Source organism: Alexandromys fortis, unplaced genomic scaffold, assembly GCF_014885135.2.
Source record: "Alexandromys fortis isolate MF-2015 unplaced genomic scaffold, M_Fortis_MF-2015_v1.1 scaffold_221, whole genome shotgun sequence".
Lineage (NCBI taxonomy): Eukaryota > Metazoa > Chordata > Mammalia > Rodentia > Cricetidae > Alexandromys > Alexandromys fortis.
In genome coordinates, this window is record NW_026068096.1 from 1688384 (window position 1) to 1708709 (window position 20326).

Here is a 20326-nt window from a genome sequence, read left to right on the forward strand (position 1 = left end):
TGGGACTCCACTGGGTGGCAGGCTACTTTGTCACTTGCCTGAGGGCCCACACCAGCTACTGCCTCACCCATGCCTTCTCCTAGGACCCCTCATGCCTCGAGGACCTCTCCAATGCCTCCATCTTCTCGTCTTCTGTGGATTCCCTGTCAGACATTCCTGACACGCCTGACTGCATGCATGTCGACAGCCTCAACGAGGTGTCCACCATCTGGGATGTCAGCACCACCTCAGCCACCCCTGGCAAGGTCAGCAGGGCCAGGGCAGCACCTCCAGAGCCACTCTGGTGACATGGGTGGAGCAGGGAGGGCTGTGGCCTGTCCTCCTTGGGCCTGAGTTATAAGGGGCGCTGAACTTCAGAAGCTGGAGGAACAATCTTCACAGCCTAGAGGCCCACTACACATCCAGATGACCCCGCTGGTGTTAGGAATATTTCCTATGCGAGCTCTCTGATGATGCTAAAATTCCCAATCAAACCAAGCCAAATCAAAACAAGCCAAATTAAAAAATATCCAGGTTTAATGGGAGATCTGCGCTCTCGGGTGGCCCCGAGGGGGAAACCGGGAAGTTGCAGGAATGCGACCCCCGGGAGGAAAAAAGGGGGACCACATGTTCTTTTGGGGGATCACTTAAGTACCCCGAGTACTCCCTGGGGGTGGGGTCAGGACCTGGCCGCTGGGATTTGAAGTCCAGACCAGGCCTGGGGGCTGGGACCTACGCTTCCAACCTAACAACTGGGTCTCAGATGTGTGTCTGCTGGAAACAGGTGCAGCCAAGAGAGACACAAAGCTGTCTGAGTTTAATTTTCTTTGGTGTCTGTTAGTTACTGAGCTGGAGTCTCACACAGCCTGGGCTGCTCTCAACTCTGCCAAGGCTAGACCTGGCGATGGTGGCGCAGGCCTTTAATCCCACACTCGGGAGGCAGAGGCAGGCGGATCTCTGTGAGTTCGAGACCAGCCTGGTCTACAGAGCTAGTTCCAGGACAGACTCCAAAGCCACAGAGAAACCCTGTCTCGAAAAACAAAAAAAACAAACAAAAAAAAACCTCTGCCAAGGCTGACCTTGAACTCCTGATCCACCTACCTCAGCCTGCAAGTCTGACTCCAAAGGCAATTTTTTTGTTTTTGTTTTTGTTTTTCGAGACAGGGTTTCTCTGTGGCTTTGGAGCCTGTCCTGGCACTAGCTCTGTAGATCAGGCTGGTCTCGAACTCACAGAGATCCGCCTGCCTCTGCCTCCCGAGTGCTGGGATTAAAGGCGTGCACCACCATCGCCCGGCTTCCAAAGGCAATTTAGGTTACCAATTCTCACCCCAAGAACTCTGCCCTCGGTGGACCCCAGAGGTGTGGATAAATACAGATGTGACCGCAAGGGGCTGCTCCTGGCCTGGGCGGGTACAGTCAGTGCTAAGATTCCTGCTAAGATTCCGGCAAGGTCCAGGGTGCCTCACAGAGAGCACCTGGCCTCGTGTTCAGGACGAGGAGACAGTTAGCTGATGGCTCCTGACACACGAGACCCCAGACAGTGTCCCCTTCTCTCTCGCTCTACACACTGTGGATGGGTTTCCACATAGACAGGGCTCCAGAACTCAGCAGGCACGTGACTGGGGTGCCCAGGCTGTAGGGTGCAGTGCCCCCAGAGGACACTAATGGCATGGATGGTCATTCCAACTTGGGGAGCCCTTGGCATGGATGGAACCTCACTGAGCTTGACCTGGTCCCTAATTCTAGTGATACAAGGGAACCCCAGTCTAGGCCTTCCTGGGATCTTCCGAATGGAAACTTGTAGACTTTGAGAGTGTAGGTTAGGAATGTTCCCAAGAGTCCCCAGATGGGAGGCCTCATGCAGCTCTGAGGTGAAGGCCAAATTGTGTAGTTGGCAGGGGGCCCTCAGGACAGTTTGCCCCTGCGTGCTGCCCCCCTGCTGTGAGGAGCTGCAGTGACTGTTCCCTTCTGAGATCAAGGCCACAGGGTACTGCCCACCCCGCCCAGGGCCTTAGGCTGCCTTGGACCAAGCCCCTATCTGAAACCTAACACCCTGCACTGCCCCAGCCCAGCAGGCCGGAACATGACTCAGCCTTCCAGGAACCTCCACCAGTCTGTTTGGGTTTTTGTTAATTTAAGAAAGGGAAAAAAAAAAAAAAAAAAAAAAAAAAGTAGAAGAAGGCAGGAGGGCTGAGTGTGGACTTGTAACCTTCCCAGCTTCCGCTGGCTTTCGACACCCCTGGCTTTGTTCCCAGCAGAGCAGGGGACGTGTGACAGTGAGTGTCCCTGCAGTGCCCCAGAGACTCCTGTCCTCCCTCAAGGATGCTGAGGCCAGGGCTGAAGGTCGCCTGCCATCAGGAGCAGTCGGTCCCTGCTCTGCCAGTCAGTGCAGAGTGCTCCCCTGGCCTGCCCAAAGCCTGGGGTCCATCCTCTGACCACATGAACCAGGTGTGCTGCTGTCTCTGTAACCTCAGCCCTCAGGAGGACTGGGATTTTAGGGTTTGAGGCCAGCCTGGGCTACATGCCTTTATTTTAAAAAACCAGCCAAACAAAGGGGACTGTGCTGTCATTACGGGCTTTATTCCCAGCATCTACGTGATGGATCACGGCTGTAACTCCAAGTTCAGGGGTACTGGCACCTTCTGGCCTCCACAGGCCTACATACACAGAATGCACTCACACGCATGTATGGAAAGCACCCATACACATAAAATAAATAAGTCTTTAATTCCAGCACTTGGGAGGCAGAGGCAGGCAGATCTCTGTGAGTTCGAGACCAGCCTGGTCTACAAGAGCTAGTTCCAGGACAGGCTCCAAAGCTACAGAAAAACCCTGTCTGGAAAAACCAATAAATAAATAAATAAACAAATAAGTCTTTAAAATCTATCCTTATGTTTAGATTGGGGAATTGAGAATCCGTTTGCAAAGAAAAGCCACATCCCCTGTGATGGCTACAGACTCAACTCACTGGCCAGGCCACACCATTTGTCTATCTTGACCCTTCGACACTTGTGGCTATGTGTCCTGCCCCAGGTCACTATGATGAGGCTCAGGGCCATCCATCTCTCCTGTAAAGGACTCTGGCTTGTGATATTTGGAGTATGATCACAGTATTGGGGACATTGAGGAGGTCTTGCAGGACCGTTCCTCCTCAGCCACTAGACAGACAGGCCCTCCCAAGGGAGTCTGCACTCTGGGATGTTTGCCTGCCTTTTGTCTGCTTCTCCTTTGCCCAGAGGCTACTACCTCATGGTCCCCCACATGCCACAGGGACACAGTCTGTCCTCAGTCTGTCCTACCAGGATCTGCCCCATCCCAGGTTGGAGGCCGTTGGCCCTGAGAATGAGCAGTGTTACCTAAGGATACAGGTACTGGCTTAGGAGGCCATGGCTCACATCCTCCCCTCCTGTCCCCCACAGCTGTTACTGCCTAATGGGCCATTCTCGGCTCTTGAAGATCCAGTAACCCCCCTCTCCAACACCCCTCTTCTCATCAGCTACCAGGTAAATTGGGGTATCTCCTGGGGATCTAGAGAGAGGCTCTAAAGGCATCCACAGTGTCCAGGGCAGCCCTGCCCATTTTGCAGTTGGAAATCTGAAGCCCCACTTAGGGGAAAAGGTGGAGCCACCTCCCTCCTCAGCACTGTGCGCGGCCCACTCCGCGCAGCATGGCTGCTGCCCTGGGGAAAGCTGGGTCACTGCAAGTTAGGACAGACCCTAAAATGTCACACCCTGCAGTCACACAGCCAGCCTGAGGAGGAGGAGGGAGAAGAGGAAGAGGAAGCAGAAGAACTGGGCCATGCTGAGACCTATGCCGACTACGTACCGTCCAAGTGTAAGTCTGGGCCAGGGACAGGATAGAGATGCTTCCTAGGAAGACAGCTGTGTAAACCCGAGGGCTCATGGCCCCTCCCTGGTCCATAGTTCGGGCGTCAGGACAGAGTCGTGTGTGCAGAGTGCACACCTGGTCCATAGTGCGGGCGTCAGGACAGAGTCGTGTGTGCAGAGTGCACACCTGGTCCATAGTGCGGGCGTCAGGACAGAGTCGTGTGGGCAGAGTGCACACCTGGCATCCTGCTTGCTACTTCTACCCTATTTATTTATTCTGCGCCAACTCTGCCCTCTGTCCCCTCACCAGCCAAGATTGGGAAACAGCATCCAGATCGTGTAGTGGAGACCAGTACACTGTCCAGCGTTCCTCCCCCAGACATCACCTACACCCTGGCACTGCCCACCTCAGACAACGGGACCCTATCTGCTCTACAGCTGGAAGCTATCACCTACGCCTGCCAGGTGCCAGCCCCCCCAACCCCTTCCAGGCTCATAAGGAGGCCACCTGCACCTCAGGCCTGACTCACCTCTGCTCACCCACAGCAACATGAGGTCCTACTGCCCAGTGGGCAGCGCGCTGGGTTCCTGATTGGGGATGGAGCCGGCGTGGGCAAGGGCCGCACAGTGGCTGGCATCATAGTGGAGAATTACCTGCGGGGCCGGAAGAAAGCTTTGTGGTGAGTTCCTGCCTGGCCTGGTGTCCCAGGTGGGTGGGATAACATGAGACAGGCAGCATTGTGTCTGACCAGGTCTCTCCCCCAGGTTCAGTGCCTCCAATGACCTCAAGTATGATGCGGAGCGGGACCTGAGAGACATTGAGGCGCCAGGCATCGCGGTGCACGCATTGAGCAAGGTAGGGAGGTCATGGATGACCTTTACTAAGGAAGAAACTAAAGTAGAGGGGTTCCTGCACGTATCCCCACATCTGAACCTGTGCCCACAGATCAAGTACGGTGACAACACTACCTCAGAGGGTGTCCTCTTTGCCACCTACTCTGCCCTGATTGGAGAAAGCCAGGCAGGTGGGCAGCATCGCACACGCCTCCGCCAGATCCTGCAGTGGTGCGGTGAGGCCTTTGATGGTGTGGTATCCTGCAGCCAGTGGATGGATGGGCACGGAGAAGGGCAGAGCCAAGGGGCTAGAGCAGCTCAGCCTGGGAGTGGAGAGCAATGGAGGGACCAAGGCAACACTGAGGTCTTGGCACGCACTGACCTGTGGTTGTGAGCTCCCTGTTCAACTAGGCCTGCATCTTCACCTCAGATGCATAGCCCTTTCAGAACTGTTCTGATATCAGGGCTGAGCATAGGGTAGAACCTGCAAACTGTCCTTCCTCCGCACTTCTCCTGGTCTGGTCCTAGCAATCCTGTAGGCAACCAGACTCCCTATATATAGTGTTGGAGCCACTGACTGACTGTATGGACAAAGCTTGCGCATGCTGGGGCTCCTCCATGTGGGCAGCCCACAGGACCCAGGACACAGTGTATGCCCGTGGTGAATGCCGCTGGCCCTGCAGGGATGTACCAGGAGTGGTGGCCCTGAGCTTGCTGTGGCAAGAGCCTCTACCCAGTGTGTTCTTTCCTTGGTGCTATGGTTACCGTGTGCTCTGCTAAGCCATGTCCCCTTGGCGCACTGTTATTTTTTTTAGGCAGGGTCTCCCTCAGCAGGGGCTGCTGTGGCAGGCAGGCACCGCTAGGCCTGGCTTATGTGGTGCTGAGGATGGAACTCAGCTTCCTGTCTGCTGAGCAAGCAAGCCTCCATAGGCTGCCATTGCCCCACTCCCAGTGCCCTTTAACACCTACCGACAGGGGGCTGGAGAGATGGCTCAGTGGTTAAGAGCATTGCCTGCTCTTCCAAAGGTCCTGAGTTCAATTCCCAGCAACCACATGGTGGCTCACAACCATCTGTAAAGAGTCTGGCGCCCTCCTCTGGCATGTGGGCATACATGGAGGCAGAATGTTATATACATAATAAATAAATATTAAAAAAAAAAAAAAAAAAAAAAAAAACACCTACTGACAGAACACCTTCCATCCTTCTGGAGCATTCCTTAACCCAGCATATCCCAGATTGTGTTTGACGAGTGCCACAAAGCCAAGAATGCCAGTTCCACCAAGATGGGCAAGGCCGTGCTAGACCTGCAAAGCAAGCTGCCCCAGGCCAGAGTGGTGTACGCCAGTGCCACAGGTGGGACGGGGGCAGCAGCTGAGCTGGGTGGGCAAGCTCCATCACATATGTGGCCTCTGGTACACCTACACAGGAATGGGGCGTCCTGCCAGCTGTGCACAGAACTTTGATCTGTACCTTTTCTGCTTGGTGGCACCTGGGGCAAATATGGAGCTTCCTGTCTCCATGTCACCTTCTGCCTGACCTTGAGGGTACCCCTGGACACGGTCCCTAGGACTTCAGTTCTCTTCCCTTGACCTCCCCACTTCCCTGGGGTTATGACACTGTACCTCACTCAGCTCCCTGCTTCCAACCAACCCCTAGGTGCTTCTGAGCCCCGCAACATGATCTACATGAGTCGCCTGGGCATCTGGGGTGAGGGCACACCCTTCCGGACCTTCGAGGAGTTTTTGCACGCCATTGAAAAGAGGTGAGCCCCTGCTCTGCTTGTGGGGATGGCTGTCCCAATCCTGAGTGCCCTTGATGCACACATGCCATCCTGTCTCTCCCAGCACCTCCTGTCCTCTCAGAAAGATGAGCCCTTCTCCTAGTCCTCTGCCAGGCTCCCTCTGCCATACAGGTCTGTCCAGGCCTAGCCTTGTGTCTTTCTCATGGCCACAGGGCCTCTGCCATGTGCTATGTTTTACCCTCTGCTCATCTGTCTACAGGGGAGTGGGCGCCATGGAGATTGTGGCCATGGACATGAAGGTCAGTGGCATGTACATCGCACGCCAGCTCAGCTTTTCCGGGGTTACGTTCCGCATCGAGGAGATCCCGCTGTCCCCCGCCTTCGAGCAGGTCTATAATCGGGCGGCTCGGCTGGTAAGCTGGGGTAAACAGGGACCTCTGTTCCTCCTCCTAATCTGTGTTGCACAGTCATGCCATCCCATAGATGTTGTTTCTATAGTGGAGCTGGTGCTTTCCAGAGCCCGTGCCTGCACTGCTCTCCCGGGGCTATCTGGCCTGAGCCTGCACTGCTCTAGCTCTTTAGTTTTATTCGCTTTACTTTTGTTTGTTTTTCGAGACAGGGTTTCTCTGTGTAGCCCTGGTTGTTCTATATCTCTGTAGAGCAGGCTGGCCTCGAACTCATGGAGATCTGCTTATCTCTGCCTCCCAAGTGCTAGGAATAAAGGCGTGCGCCAACACCGCCAGGCTTATTTTCTTTCTTTCTTTCTTTCTTTCTTTCTTTCTTTCTTTCTTCCATGATTTTTGTGTGTATTTGGCATTTTGCGTACATGTCTCTGTGAGGGCATCAGCTCTCCTTGAACAGAGTTACAGACAAGTGTGAGCTGCCATGCGGGTGCTGGGAATTGAACCTGGATCCTCTGGAAGAACAGCCAGTGCTGTTAACCACTGAGCCATCTCTCCATCTCCAGCCCCATCACTTTTACTTTTATTTCTGAGACTATCCTTTCTCACTATAGCTCAGCTGGATTCAAATTTCTGGCAATTCTCCTGCCTCAGCCACCAGTGTGCTCTACTAAGACCTTTCATGAGGGATTCACCACTGTGGTACTGTGGCACTGGCAGACCTGCCTCCACAGCCTAGGGGATGCTGCACTAGACGATGACGTGGAGCCAGTGACCATGTCCCGCCTCCATGGGCTCTGTATGGACAGATTTTGTTCCCACACTGTCTCAGCAACAGGTCCTCAACCCTGGACCCTCCTCCCTCTGCTCTCCATGTACTGGTGTGACAGGCGTGTGCCATCATCCCCAGCGTGTCCAGTGTATGCAAGGCTTGACCCATGTGGTGGCACACTGCTGTCCACCATGCACTCAGGAGGCCTGGGCTACATAGGAAAACCTTGTCTCAAAACATAACAAAACAAAAGACCAAAATGCATGGTCCTGGCAGAGCCATGCTGAGAATAGCCCTTTGGGAATCAGCGGGCATCTATGGTACCTGTCCCTGTGGCCTCCAGTGAACATTCTCGATTCTTCAGGCCCAGCACTGTCCCCAGAGAACTCTGGACTACATCATGAGACAAGTGGGACTCCTAGCAGGGAGTGTGTGGAGGCCAGGGACCCTGCTCAGGACCTGGCAGAGATGACTGGACATGGTGCTCATGGTGCCTAGGCGGCCTTGAGCTCCCCTGTCCTGTAGAAACTCTGAAACCTAGGTATGGGGTGCAGGCCTGTCATCCCAGCACTTGGGAGGCAGAGGCAGGAGGATCAGAAATGAAGTCCTTGTTGACTGCATATCCAGCTCAAAGCCACCCTAGGATACACGAAACCCTGCCTCCTGCAGCCTCCTGCAGCCTCAGGATACAGGAAACCCGGCCTCCAGCAGCCCCTGCCCCAAGGAGACTTTTAAGTCAGTCATAGTGTTTTAAATCTCAGTGTTCAGGAGGCTGAAGCAAGGGGATTAGGGCCAGCCTGGGCTACATGAGGTTCTATTTGTTTGTTTCTTTGGTTGGTTTTCTAGACAGGATTTCTCTATGTATCCCTGTTTTGGAACTCACTCTGTAGACCAGGCTGATCTCAAACTCAGAGATCCCCCTGCCTCTGCCTCCGGAGTGCTGCGATTACAGGTGTGCATCTCCACCGCTGTCAACTATATAAGATTTTTAGTCAAATAACAAAACAGCCTTTGCACAACCTGACAGCTTTGTATATGGGCCTGTGTTTTGAACCTGTTCATCCCTGCCCTGGGCCCTGGCTGTGACATTCTCACTGTGCAGTTTTGGTTGCTGCCCTTACTGCCCCTCACCCCACCAGCCCCTGGAGCCCCTGCCTAAGGCCAGCTGGCAGGCTTAGCACAGGCCTTGCTTTTGCAGTGGGCTGAGGCCTTGAGCGTGTTCCAGCAGGCGGCCGACTGGATCGGCCTGGAGTCTCGCAAGTCCCTGTGGGGTCAGTTCTGGTCAGCGCACCAGCGCTTCTTCAAGTACCTGTGCATTGCAGCCAAGGTGCAGCGGCTGGTGGAGCTGGCCCAGCAGGAGCTGAGCCAGGACAAAGTGAGTGCCAAGGCCAGCCTTGAGGCCGTGACCCTGATAGCTGCCACCTCCCCTCCTAGTTGGATGGTGGGATGCCTGGAGGCTAGGCAGGTCCTCAGGGGGACTTGATAAGATGGGCTAGTCACCCTGGAGCCAGCTCAGACACTCCATCCCCGCAGTGTGTAGTCATCGGTCTGCAGTCTACAGGAGAGGCACGGACCCGCGAGGTGCTGGATGAGAATGAAGGGCGCCTGGACTGCTTTGTCTCAGCTGCAGAGTGAGTGACGAAAGTTATGGGGACACAACAGGCACCAGGGCAGCCTTGGATGGGGGACTCCCTGGTGTGTCATCTTGAATGGCCTATTGCTACCCCTTGACCCTCAGCAACTGTGGAAAGCCAGGAGGGGCAGGACCAGACAGGAATCTTGAGGGTGGCCCTTGGGTCTGGAGGGCACATCACTGCTAGGGTCTCAACAGGAAACTTTTGGACATCTGCCCCTACACAGGTAGTACCATTTTAACACAGTATAATGGGCTTCTCAGGTCTGGCCTGTTGTGCCCTCACAGGCTGACAGAAGTCACCTCAGTCCACCCTAGGGAAGCTTCCCCCTGCCAATCCCACACAGGGGCTCCAGTCTGGGACCAGTGTGTCCCATTGGCACTCCTCTCCCTGAGGCGCATGCTGTGGCGGCTGTGCTGAGCACTCTTCTCCTCTGCAGAGGCGTCTTCCTGTCGCTCATTCAGAAGCACTTCCCTTCCACCCGGAGGAGGCGAGACCGGGGAGGCGGAAAGAGGAAAAGTAAGAGCCCACCAGGTTCCTCCTGGCTTTGTGTGCTCCACCCCCCACCGCCTGGAGAACTGTCCCCATTCTAGTGTCCTATACCAACCCATCTGAGTATGCACATGGTCATCCAAAGTAGTGTAAGGGTGTAGGCAGGACTGGCCTTGTCCCTGCAGGGCGCTTAGAGAAGCAAAGTTCTGGGACAAGACCCCGGTGGGCTCCAATCTCAGGCCACCCATCCAGCCAGCCCCACTCGCCAAGGCCTTTAGGACCCCTGTGTCATTGCCCAGCTCCAGCCCCACTCGCTGGCAGATGGGGCAGCCTCTGTGTGCTGCACAGCTGTGCTTCTTGGCTGTGTCCATGCTGATTGTAAGGATGGGACTGTGCCCAGAAACACAGGTCAGAGCACAAGGCCACCTACTTTCCAGTGCACAGATCCTCAAAGCCAGACTCAGAGAAGCCAAGTCATTTACCTGCAGACACACAGCCGGCATGAAGGACAGGACAGTGCAGGGCGCTCCCACTCCTGAGTCCCTAGGACATCCACAGGCCCTTACCTCTGGCAGCCTACAGCACTGAGAGGAGGTCCCTGAACTTGTCCCTGGAGCAGGGTTTGACAGCCTCTGAGCCTCTCACTCTCCAGTGGAATTCAGCCATGAAGCCAGCCAGGGCTGAGCATGAGGCCGTGATGTCTCAGTTCACCTTGCCCTCCCAGAAGTGGGGCTGGGGTCTTCCTGGAGGAAACAAGACACCGGAAGAGCACAGGAAGCCTGCCCCATCCTAATCAGGCCTCACTAGTGCCCTCGGTGCCTCCTGCCCCCTGCCCTGCACTCCAGCTTTACCCCTGCTTCAGCTTCCCCACCCCTCCTGCAGGGCGGCCCCGGGGGCGCGTCCCCAAGGCTCCCAGACTGGCTCTGGAGGCATCAGGAGTGATCCGTATTAGCGATGGCAGCAGCACAGAGTCAGATGCTGGCCTGGACAGCGACTTCAATTCATCCCCAGAGTCCCTGCTAGATGACGATGTGGTCATCGTGGAGGCCCCCACGCTCCCCACAGATGACCGAGGTGAGCCTCCATCATCCAGCCGTGCTCCACACAGCAGATACAACACCCACGGGGGACAGGGAAAGTGAGACTCAAAGCCTGTCAGGCACAGGAGGGCGACTCTGTCCCGCTTGGCCCCACCCCTGCTGCGACCTCACTGACACTGTCGTTCTTCCCTCCCTCTCCAGGTCCCCTGTACCCACTTCAGAGAGACCAGCAGGGGCCTGGTGTCCTGGACCGGGTAGAACGGCTGAAACAAGGCCTGCTGGCCAAGGTGCGCACACTGGGCCGGGAGCTGCCGGTGAACACATTGGACCAGCTCATCCACCAGCTTGGGGGTCCTGAGTGTGTGGCTGAGGTGAGCCACCATAGGGACGGACGGGGTGGGGCCTGACTGCAGAGGGAGGTGAGAGATGGGTCCGCAGACACTCTTCGGTTGGACCTGAGGACACCAGCACACATGTGCCACACAGACACATATACATATATAAAATAATTACTATTTTCTAAAAAGAAAGCAAAGAAAGACAAAGGCAGAAATCCTCATGGGCTGAGGCCACACTGGAAACCAAGTCCCTGCACAGGGTACCAGCAGGGCTACCACACTGGTAGCTGGTGGGGGTCTCCTTTTTCTCTCCTCAACCAGATGACTGGCAGGAAAGGCCGTGTAGTGTCCAGGCCTGATGGGTCGGTGGTCTTTGAGTCCAGAGCAGAACAGGGCCTGTCCATCGACCATGTGAACCTCAGGGAGAAACAGCGCTTTATGAGCGGCGAGAAGGTGGGGCCTGGTGCGGGGCAGCGAGGGGCCCAGGTGCCCTGGGGTGCTCCCAGCACAGCTCTGCAAGGGAGTGACCATGGGGACCCAGAGCTGAACAGTGAGAAGGCCCCCAACACCCTGTCCCATCGCACCCCCACCCCCAGCTTGTGGCCATCATCTCTGAGGCCTCCAGCTCCGGTGTCTCCCTCCAAGCCGACCGCCGGGTCCAGAACCAGCGACGCCGGGTACACATGACCCTGGAACTGCCTTGGAGCGCAGACCGCGCCATTCAGCAGTTTGGTGAGGCCCCTAGCCCTGGCCCGGGTTGTTCCTTCCCCGAGACCCCATCCCAGTCACTAGAGCCTCTTTGTCCTCAGGTCGCACCCACAGGTCCAACCAGGTCTCAGCGCCCGAGTATGTCTTCCTCATCTCGGAGCTGGCCGGGGAGCGCAGGTTCGCCTCCATTGTGGCCAAGCGGCTGGAGAGCCTGGTGAGCAGATGGAGCAGGGGCGGAGGGCGAACCTGGGGAAGGTCAGGAAATGATGGAGCCTGAATCACAAATGGTCCTGGGTCACTCTGGCAGGGTGCCCTGACCCACGGAGATCGCAGGGCCACCGAGTCCCGAGACCTGAGCAAGTACAACTTCGAGAACAAGGTAAGTAGAGGGGGGGGGGAGGTCACTCTACCCCGGCCCCACTCACACCGCCTGCCCCACAGTACGGCACCCGCGCTCTCAGCCGAGTCCTCACCACCATCCTGGGCCAGACGGACAGCAGGGTGCCCCTGCCCCAGGGCTACCCGGGAGGGGATGCCGCCTTCTTTCGTGGTGAGCCTTTCTGGGAGGCATGCAGACTACAGCGGGGCTGGTTCCATCGGGATTTGGGGACCGGGTGCATGGGTGGGCTTCTAGGGAAAGGACTTGGCAGCCCCCCCCCCCCCCCGGGGTCCAAGACTAGCGGCTGGTTTACCCTCGCAGACATGAAGCAGGGCCTGCTCTCTGTGGGCATTGGTGGCCGTGAGTCGCGCACTGGCTGCTTGGATGTGGAGAAGGGTGAGTCCCGGGAATACTGGAAGGTGATGGTGCAGGGGCCACTGAGAGGGCCCGAAGGCGCCCTGAGACTCAGCTCTGCCCGCAGACTGCTCCATTACCAAGTTCCTGAACCGCATCCTGGGGCTGGAGGTGCACAAGCAGAATGCTCTGTTCCAGTATTTTTCTGACACCTTTGACCACCTCATCGAGATAGACAAGAAGGAGGGCAGATACGACATGGGCATTCTGGGTAAGCTTCCGGCTAGGGCTGGAGTTCAGGCGCTGGGAGCCCCTCATGGGATCCAGGGCCAATACATTGTGTATTTGAAGTCTACGGTTGAGAAGCTGCAGACGAGGACCAGAGATTGGTCCAAGCTGCTGTCATTGTACGTGTGATCACCTGGGAAGCTCATGCTAGAGACCCACACAGTGCAGCTACAGCACGAGGGTCTCAGCGCTTTCCAAAAGACTACGTTTTTTTGTGTCGGCTGCATTAAGAGCCAGCCTGGGCTACATGCCAGCTGCGTGTTGTGCTCCCTGGACAGAGCTCCTGTTGCTACTCCACCTGCCGACCGACCCAGGGCTGGTAAAGGTGGTTCCTCCAACCGCACAATGACCTCAAGGCCAGCCTGAACTACTGAGACCTGTCTCGGTGTAAACAAATAGGGAGACTGGAGAGGTAGTTCAGCGGCCTGCTCGCCTTCCCCACCCCACCCCACTGCTGTAACCCCAGCTTCAGGGGATCTGATGCGTTCTTCTGGTCTCTGTGGGCATGCACACACATGCAGATAAATGCCCAGAAACAAAGATAAAACTTTTTTTAAAAAAAGACAGCTCTCCTTGGCAACAGGACACAGTCCATCTTTGCAGTTGTGCACAGCAAGACACCAGGGACCCTAGACTAGAGGGTTCCCTGACACCCACAAGACATCTGGTCTCCAGGCTTTTGGTCCCTCTGCGCACTCACGGGGTCATCTCTGTGGTATATCAGAGAATCAGTTGTCTTGTCCTGGCCGCTGACCACCATCCTCTCCTCAGACCTGGCCCCTGGCATCAATGAGATTCATGAAGAAAGCCAGCAGGTGTTCCTGGCACCTGGGCACCCACAGGATGGGCAGGTGGTCTTCTATAAGGTGAGCAGGGAGCCACCCAGCCCCCGCCATGGCTACAGCCCCCGAACCTGCTAACACCCTGTTCACCACTGCAGATCAGTGTGGACCGCGGCATGAAGTGGGAAGAGGCGCTCACCAGGTCTCTGGAACTGAAAGGCCCCTATGACGGTTTCTACCTCTCCTACAAGGTGAGTGGACCCACTCCTGGTAGGTGCCCCACCTGCCCAGAGACCCTGGTGGGCAACCGTGGTGACTCTTGGGCCCTAGGTACGAGGCAGCAAGATGAGCTGCCTCCTGGCGGAACAGAACCGCGGTGAGTATTTCACCGTCTACAAGCCAAACATCGGCCGACAGAGCCAGCTGGAGACCCTGGACAGCCTGTGCCGCAGGTTCCACCGGGTATGGAAGGACCACCCTACCCTCCCGTGGCAGCTGAGAATGTGTGGGGAGGCCCCTGAGCCCGTTTCCCTGCTGACTTGGGCCTTCATCCCCAGGTCACCGCGGAGGAGGCCCGGGAGCCTTGGGAGAGCACCTATGCCCTGTCGCTGGAGCACTGCAGCCACACCACCTGGTGAGGCCTGGCGGGAGGCGGGGCCGGGCGCCCAGTGTCCCAGGGCCTTGTGGGCTGGGAAAGCGCATGCTGCTAGCTGACCAGTGATCCCCTGGTACAGGAACCAGCGCTGCCGACTGGCACAGGAGGGCAAGGGCTGTGCCCAGGGCCTGCGCCTCCGCCACCACTACATGCTGTGCGGGGCGCTGCTGCGCGTGTGGGGCCGCATCGCCGCCGTCATGGCAGACGTCAGCAGCAGCAGCTACCTACAGATCGTGCGCCTCAAGACCAAGGACAAGAAGAAGCAAGTGGGTAAGTGGGGCGGCGGGCACGGGATCCCCAGAGAAAGGATTGCCAGTTATCGTCCCCAGGCAGACATGACCGCGTGTCCTCCCTACTGCAGGCATCAAGATCCCTGAGGGCTGCGTTCCGCGCGTACTGCAAGAGCTGCGGCTGATGGATGCCGAGGTGAAGCGCCGCAGCACCCATGGGCTGGCCGCGCGTCCACCCACTCCACGCGCCATCGCGCTTCCCTGCGGTCCTGGTGAGGTGCTGGATTTGACCTACAGTCCCCCGGCCGAGGCTTTCCCGCCACCTCCACGCTTTGCCTTCCCTTCGCTTCCGCCTCCCGACCCCAGTTCTCTGATGCTGGGCGCAAGAGACCCTGCAACCAACCCCGCAGAGCTGGCACACCAGGGCTGCGACATCAATTTCAGGGAAGTGTTGGAGGACATGCTCCGCTCTCTGCGCGCAGGGCCCACCGAGACCCCTGCGCCTCTGGTGGGCATGGGTGGTGGGGGTACAGAGCGGCAGAGCGTCATCCACTTCAGCCCACCCTTCCCGAACTCGTAGGCGGCCACCATGGCCCCTGGATTACAACTGTCCTGGGCAGCAAGGCCCACACCGGCTCCTCTGCGAGCAAAGAGGTTCCCATGACTACTGAGGGCACCTGGCCGCAGTGCCTTACCCGCCAGCTGGGTGCGGGGCCTCTCCTGCTCTGCTCCACACGCCCAGCCTGGAGGCCGTGGGGCTTGGTGGTCCCAGAGAGCTGGTAACTCAGGAAATCCGGTGCTGAGACCCCGCCATCTATGGGGACTCCACGGGGCAGATCCCGTTAATATATGCAATCCCCTCCTCCCTAAATTATTGTTACCCGCCACTTCCCAGCCCGGGAACCCGTGGGCAGCTAGCGGGCCCTGGTTTCTATGTATTTATAATGAACTCTGGTGTATATATGTAAAGACCTTTTTTAAAATATATGCGCCTTTTGCCTACTTCCCAGTGTGCTGTGGCCTGCAGGTCAGTGGAAAGGGGGGACCTGAGGGTCACAACAGCCGCGCCCCTCCCCCCTTGAGAGTAGACACAGATGACAGCTTAGTCAGCAAACCTATCCTCTTGTTGGCTGGAGATGGAATTCACCCTAGGGCAGTTGTAGTCGGGGCTGGGGGTCCTCAATCAGTGGAGGGAAGGCTGAGGCAGGTGGCCATCTACTGGCTAAGCCCACAGTCCTAGGGTCACAAAGCTCACAGCCACACAGAGGTGCCATGGGACTTCCAGACCTGCCCCAGAGGTTCTGGCTCAACCACGCCCACTGCTGGTAGTCCCCACAACCCCACTTAGAACATGGGACAGCTTACACACATGCATGAAACTCTAAAGCAGCTTCCCAGACCTCAACCCAAGTGGCCTCCTAACAGATTAGGGCCCTCCTAGGAACAGCCCTGCCCACACTCTGGTCCTTCCTGTTGGCCTGGGCAGAGCCTCAGGGATTACTAGGGAACTAAAACCTGCTGACCCAGTTCCGGACCTGCAGAGTCCTGGGGCACAGGCATGGCCATCTAATCCGCAATGCGCTCAATTCCTGACCCGAGGACACACACGTGTTTCAACATTTTATTCCCACAAGGCAGCCAAGGTGAAGCTCGAGCCCGGGCCACAGGCCTCGGGACCTTCCTCCGGCGGGTGCACGCCAGGTCCTCAGGACTGCCCCACCAGCAAGCTGGTTTGCAGGCAGGCCGTCATGAGTGCCGGGGTGGAAGGCTCCAGGGGTCACAGGGCAGAGGGGCTCGGTGGGGGCACACACTTGTAGGGCTAGAGATAGCACGGCAGGTCTTTCTCTATCACCAGGGGCTCCTCCATGGGACCATAGCGCTTCATCACGCAGCCATTCTTATCGATGAGAAACTGTGGGACAGAGAATGCGGTGACAGAGTGCAGGGGAGTTGGGTTCCCCCACACACACACACTGTATGCCACTCTTACCTTGGTAAAGTTCCATTTAATGGCACTGTTAAGAGAGCGAGGGAAAAAAGAGGGCTTAGCAGTGGTACCCACTAGGACATGGGGGTGCACACCTTTAACCCTAGCACTCAGGAGACAGAGGCAAGCATATCTGAGTTCAGCCAGCCTGGGGAACACTGTGGGTTTCAGGCCAGCCAGGGCTAGCTATACAGTTAGACCATGCCTCAAAAAAAAAGGGGGGGTCAGTTAAAATCATAGATTGTTCTCCTGAAGAAGGGGAGTGACATTCCCAGCACCCACATCACATAGTGGCTCACAAAACTCTGTAATTCCATTTCCAGAGAATCACAGGCCCTCTTCTGACCTCTTAGAGCGTTAGCCATGCATGTAGTACACAGACATACATGCAGACAAAATACCCATACACAAAATGAAAATAATCTGGGGAGGGGTGGGTGGAGACAGGCCTGTGGTTAAGAGAATTGTAGCCACAGCATCCACAGTGGCTACAGTCTACCACTCCCCTCTGGCTCCAGCTCTGGGAGGTACAACACCCTCTTCTGGCCCCTGCATGCACTACATCCCGGTAGTGCACATAAATACACTCAGGCAAAGCATTCATACACATAACATGCAAATAAATCTGAGACTGGGCCAGATGGTGCACACCTTTAACCCCAGCATTTTTGGAGGCAGGGCAGGCAGATAGATAGATCTCTATGAATTTCAGGCCAGCCAGAGCTACACAGTGAGATCCTGCCTCAAAACAAACCAAAAAGCTGGCGCCTGCTCCCATCCTGGTCTAGTCATCTGGCTACCCTGTCCACTCCCCCAGGGCCACTCACTTTCCCAGCATGCCCCTGCCCTTGGGCTGGACTTTCATCCATTTCCACAATGGGTGGGCATCGTCCCCATTTACACAGATCTTGCTGTACATGTCAAACTTGACATTGTAGCCGGCTGCAAACTCCTTGATTTCTTGATTACTTCCTGGTTCCTGTGGGTAGCAATAGACTGTGGTAAGGTGGATGAAAGAGAGACAGATACACACACTAACACAGCACCCCGACTCTGGGCACTGCCTGGGACCATTACGCACCTGCTTCCCGAACTGGTTGCAGGGGAAGGCCAGGATTCGTAAACCACACTCAGCATATCGGGCATGCAGATCGACTAGCTGAGTGTAGTTTACGTCGGTTTTGCCTCATTGTGAGGCCACGTTGGTGACGATACAAACGAAACCCCTGGGAGAGGAAAAGTAGGAATGAGGTCACCGTCAGGGGAGTCACTTTTTCAGACCGGTCTTGCATCACCCACACAACCAGGCACCCACTTGTACTTATCCAGGCAAATCATGTGCCCGTCGATGTCCTTGGCTGAGAATTCGTGCATGGAGCGCGCACAGCGCCAATCATCACGGGACGCGCACTGTAAAACAGGGAGACTGAGTGTCCTACCCCAGGTTTCCCAGGGACAGAGTACCACACCAACAAAAAGAATGCCCAGGAGCACTGGGCTGCGGGGAAGACCAAGGCTCCTCCGGCTTCTGTGCATCTGCCCCCTTCAGGGCGTTCTGAAAGGAGCTGTGGAGCCTCTAGAAGATGCTACCAGGGGAGGGGGCGGTAGGGGTACCCCTGGCCGCACACCGAGCCCAGGAGCTCGGCGCAGCTGCTGTCCTGAGCAGGCTCCTGCAGTAGCGGCCCAGGATTGAAGGGCCCGGGCGCCGAATCCGTCCCGCGAGGGCGCGCCCTCCTAAGGCGGCGCTCTCGAGCTTTCCTCCTCCTCCTCCTCTGGCGGCTCGGGCGCTTCCGAGTATTTCGGGGTCGAGGTTCGCGCCGTCGCCGGCCTCCCGGGGACCCGCCACGTCCCGGGCTGCCGGCGGCCGCGCGGCCCATGCTTCCCCCGACTGGGAGTCCCGAGGGCAGCGCGGGGACAAAGAGCCGGTAGCCAAGGTGCCGCCGATTGTGACGCACCAGGCCGGGCGGGGCGCTGGACCAGGTCAGAGCCCGCTATGGTGACCCCGACACCGGTTCCCACCCCCAAGGAACCTCCCCCGCCAAGGCCTGACCGCCTTCTGCCCGGGGACTGCCTCCCGGAGTCCGCCTTCCCACCGGGGGACCCCCTAGTCTAGCTAACACGACCCCCGGTCTCCACCCTGGACACGGGAACCCAACCCCGGACCCTGTCCCCACCAGATCGCCCACACGACCGCTGTGACCGCCATCCCCCCAGGTCTCCGGGGTGCCCACCATGGTGCCTGCGAGGCCTGGAGCAGCCAGAGCCCCGCACAGCAGCGCGGGCTTCAGTAAGCGGCTCAGTCGGCACCAGCTCATCGCGGCGGCCGGAGCCACAGCTCCTCCCCTCACACAGCCGGCCAATGTGCGCGATGCCAAGTCAGACTTGCCCGCCCTCGGCCACGCCCACTGACGTCTCTTATTGGTCGGGTGCGCCAAAGACGCGCGGCCCCTACAGCCAATGGGAAGTGGGGCGGGGCTTGAGGGTTTGTTGTTGTCAGCAACTGCGCAGACTCAATAGTGGAATAGACGGAGAAATGGAGCGGCGTCCTCGCGGAAGCGCGTTGGGGTGCCCTGGACAGTTATCCGCGAGGTTGCCTGCGGCGGGCAGGGAGCCGGGGCGCTGAGGGGAACACTTGGGAACACAAAGCGAGGCTAAGCCACCCCCCTAAACAGCCCCGTTGAGTACGAGAGCTTCCATTTCTAGGAGAAAGTATCGTGTAACTCCTGGTCCGCTTCTCTCAGCCCCCTGCGGGCTGGAATCGCGGGTGTGTGCCACCCCGCGTCCCCTCTATTTCTCTTTTCTCCTTTTTCAGAGCTGGTCTCACGTAGTCTAGGCTACCCTCAAACTCACTGTGTAGCCGGGACAGCCTCACTCATGACCCTCCAACCTCCACTTCAGAACTGGGATGACAGATACACAGCACCATTTAGAGCTGGGATGGAACCCGGGGCCTGGAGCATGCCAAGTGCGAGCCCTCAGCCCAGACATAGCCCCCCCCCCCCCCCCCGGCTTGGAACTGACAGCCCCACCCTGTCCCCCGTGATAACGAGGGAGGACTGTACAGATTGATTCACGGGAAGATTGGTTTGAGGGGTGTGGCAAGAGGGCTCTGAGTAACGTAATTGCCCTGCGAACACCGCAAAGAGCTCCACGCAGACCCCAGCACCGCATGAGCTTCTGTAATCCCTGGGGCCAAGTCAGGACGGTCAAATGCCCCCCAAACAACATGGAGACAGGCATGGTGGCCACACCCTCAACCCCAACCCTTGGAGGCAGAGGCCAGCCTGGTCTAGTAAGCAAGTTTCAGGTCAGCCACCCCTAAATGACCTCAGGTTCCTGCACGAAGAAAAGAAGCCAAGGGTCTTGAAGGCCTGAGCGAGAAAGTAAATGCCCCACAGTTTGCCCCAGGCCTCTAAACCCAGCACTGCTGGCCCTTTGTCCTCCCGGTGTGGGGAGACCCAGCGATGTGACACAGGAAATTCCTCAGCCCAGCTGCTTGTCCGCCCCACCCCCAGGATTCTAATCCCTAAACCAGCCCTTTGTCCTCCCGGGAGTAGTCCACTAGCACCAGGGTGAAGAGACTCCAAGGCCTCAGGACGTCAGCTGTTTCCTCCCAGCCCCCATTCCCCGGCTCTTCCAGCCACCTGAGGTCTGCCCCGTACCTAGAGGCTCAGATTGGCCACGCCCTCACAGGGTGGCTGGGAGGTTCTAGCTCCCTGCTTACTGTCAACTGAGAAAAAGGCAGAACTGCGGAGACCTTGCGCTGGGGCTGAAGGCGGCCACTCGGAGGAGGGGCCCAGCCTCTGCTCTGGGAGGGACTCGCAGGTGGAATATCTGCTTTTCCCAAAAAACCCCAACTTTGCCCTAATTTCACCAATTAGGAA

The 20326-nt window shown here is 57.4% G+C and overlaps 2 protein-coding genes across 12 annotated transcripts in view; one reads left to right on the forward strand and one right to left on the reverse strand.

The window, feature by feature from the left end:
• Positions 1 to 15457, forward strand: part of Sbno2 (strawberry notch homolog 2) — a 44955-nt gene extending 29498 nt beyond the window's left edge. For 8 of the 9 annotated variants that reach the window (XM_050123364.1, XM_050123363.1, XM_050123369.1 and 5 more), the window contains 28 exons: positions 84 to 245; positions 3399 to 3482; positions 3717 to 3813; positions 4117 to 4271; positions 4353 to 4486; positions 4572 to 4662; positions 4753 to 4896; positions 5877 to 5994; positions 6298 to 6403; positions 6642 to 6795; positions 8754 to 8930; positions 9089 to 9186; positions 9629 to 9708; positions 10564 to 10755; positions 10923 to 11092; positions 11381 to 11512; positions 11656 to 11791; positions 11869 to 11981; positions 12075 to 12146; positions 12209 to 12317; positions 12468 to 12542; positions 12628 to 12771; positions 13560 to 13654; positions 13729 to 13821; positions 13901 to 14032; positions 14128 to 14204; positions 14305 to 14495; positions 14587 to 15457. In XM_050123364.1, coding sequence (XP_049979321.1) covers positions 84 to 245; positions 3399 to 3482; positions 3717 to 3813; positions 4117 to 4271; positions 4353 to 4486; positions 4572 to 4662; positions 4753 to 4896; positions 5877 to 5994; positions 6298 to 6403; positions 6642 to 6795; positions 8754 to 8930; positions 9089 to 9186; positions 9629 to 9708; positions 10564 to 10755; positions 10923 to 11092; positions 11381 to 11512; positions 11656 to 11791; positions 11869 to 11981; positions 12075 to 12146; positions 12209 to 12317; positions 12468 to 12542; positions 12628 to 12771; positions 13560 to 13654; positions 13729 to 13821; positions 13901 to 14032; positions 14128 to 14204; positions 14305 to 14495; positions 14587 to 15035 — 3780 coding nt within the window. In that variant the 3' untranslated portion in view covers positions 15036 to 15457. The remainder of the gene's footprint in view (positions 1 to 83; positions 246 to 3398; positions 3483 to 3716; positions 3814 to 4116; positions 4272 to 4352; positions 4487 to 4571; positions 4663 to 4752; positions 4897 to 5876; positions 5995 to 6297; positions 6404 to 6641; positions 6796 to 8753; positions 8931 to 9088; positions 9187 to 9628; positions 9709 to 10563; positions 10756 to 10922; positions 11093 to 11380; positions 11513 to 11655; positions 11792 to 11868; positions 11982 to 12074; positions 12147 to 12208; positions 12318 to 12467; positions 12543 to 12627; positions 12772 to 13559; positions 13655 to 13728; positions 13822 to 13900; positions 14033 to 14127; positions 14205 to 14304; positions 14496 to 14586) is intronic. The other variant, XM_050123367.1, reaches the window with a different exon arrangement.
• A 605-nt stretch (positions 15458 to 16062) lies between these two features.
• On the reverse strand, positions 16063 to 18825 carry Gpx4 (glutathione peroxidase 4). Of its 3 annotated transcripts, none has more exons than XM_050123374.1 (6): positions 18674 to 18825; positions 17758 to 17852; positions 17524 to 17668; positions 17270 to 17421; positions 16446 to 16470; positions 16063 to 16367 (listed from the first exon to the last, which is right to left on the reverse strand). In XM_050123374.1, the coding sequence occupies exons 1-6, from the start codon at positions 18755 to 18757 to the stop codon at positions 16275 to 16277; spliced, it is 594 nt and encodes a 197-aa protein (XP_049979331.1). In that variant the 5' UTR covers positions 18758 to 18825; the 3' UTR covers positions 16063 to 16274. The 3 variants fall into 3 exon arrangements, with proteins under 3 accessions (XP_049979331.1, XP_049979330.1, XP_049979329.1); XM_050123373.1 differs by having other exon boundaries at positions 18617 to 18772; XM_050123372.1 differs by lacking the exon at positions 18674 to 18825 and adding an exon at positions 18071 to 18492.
• Positions 18826 to 20326: the final 1501 nt, after the last annotated feature.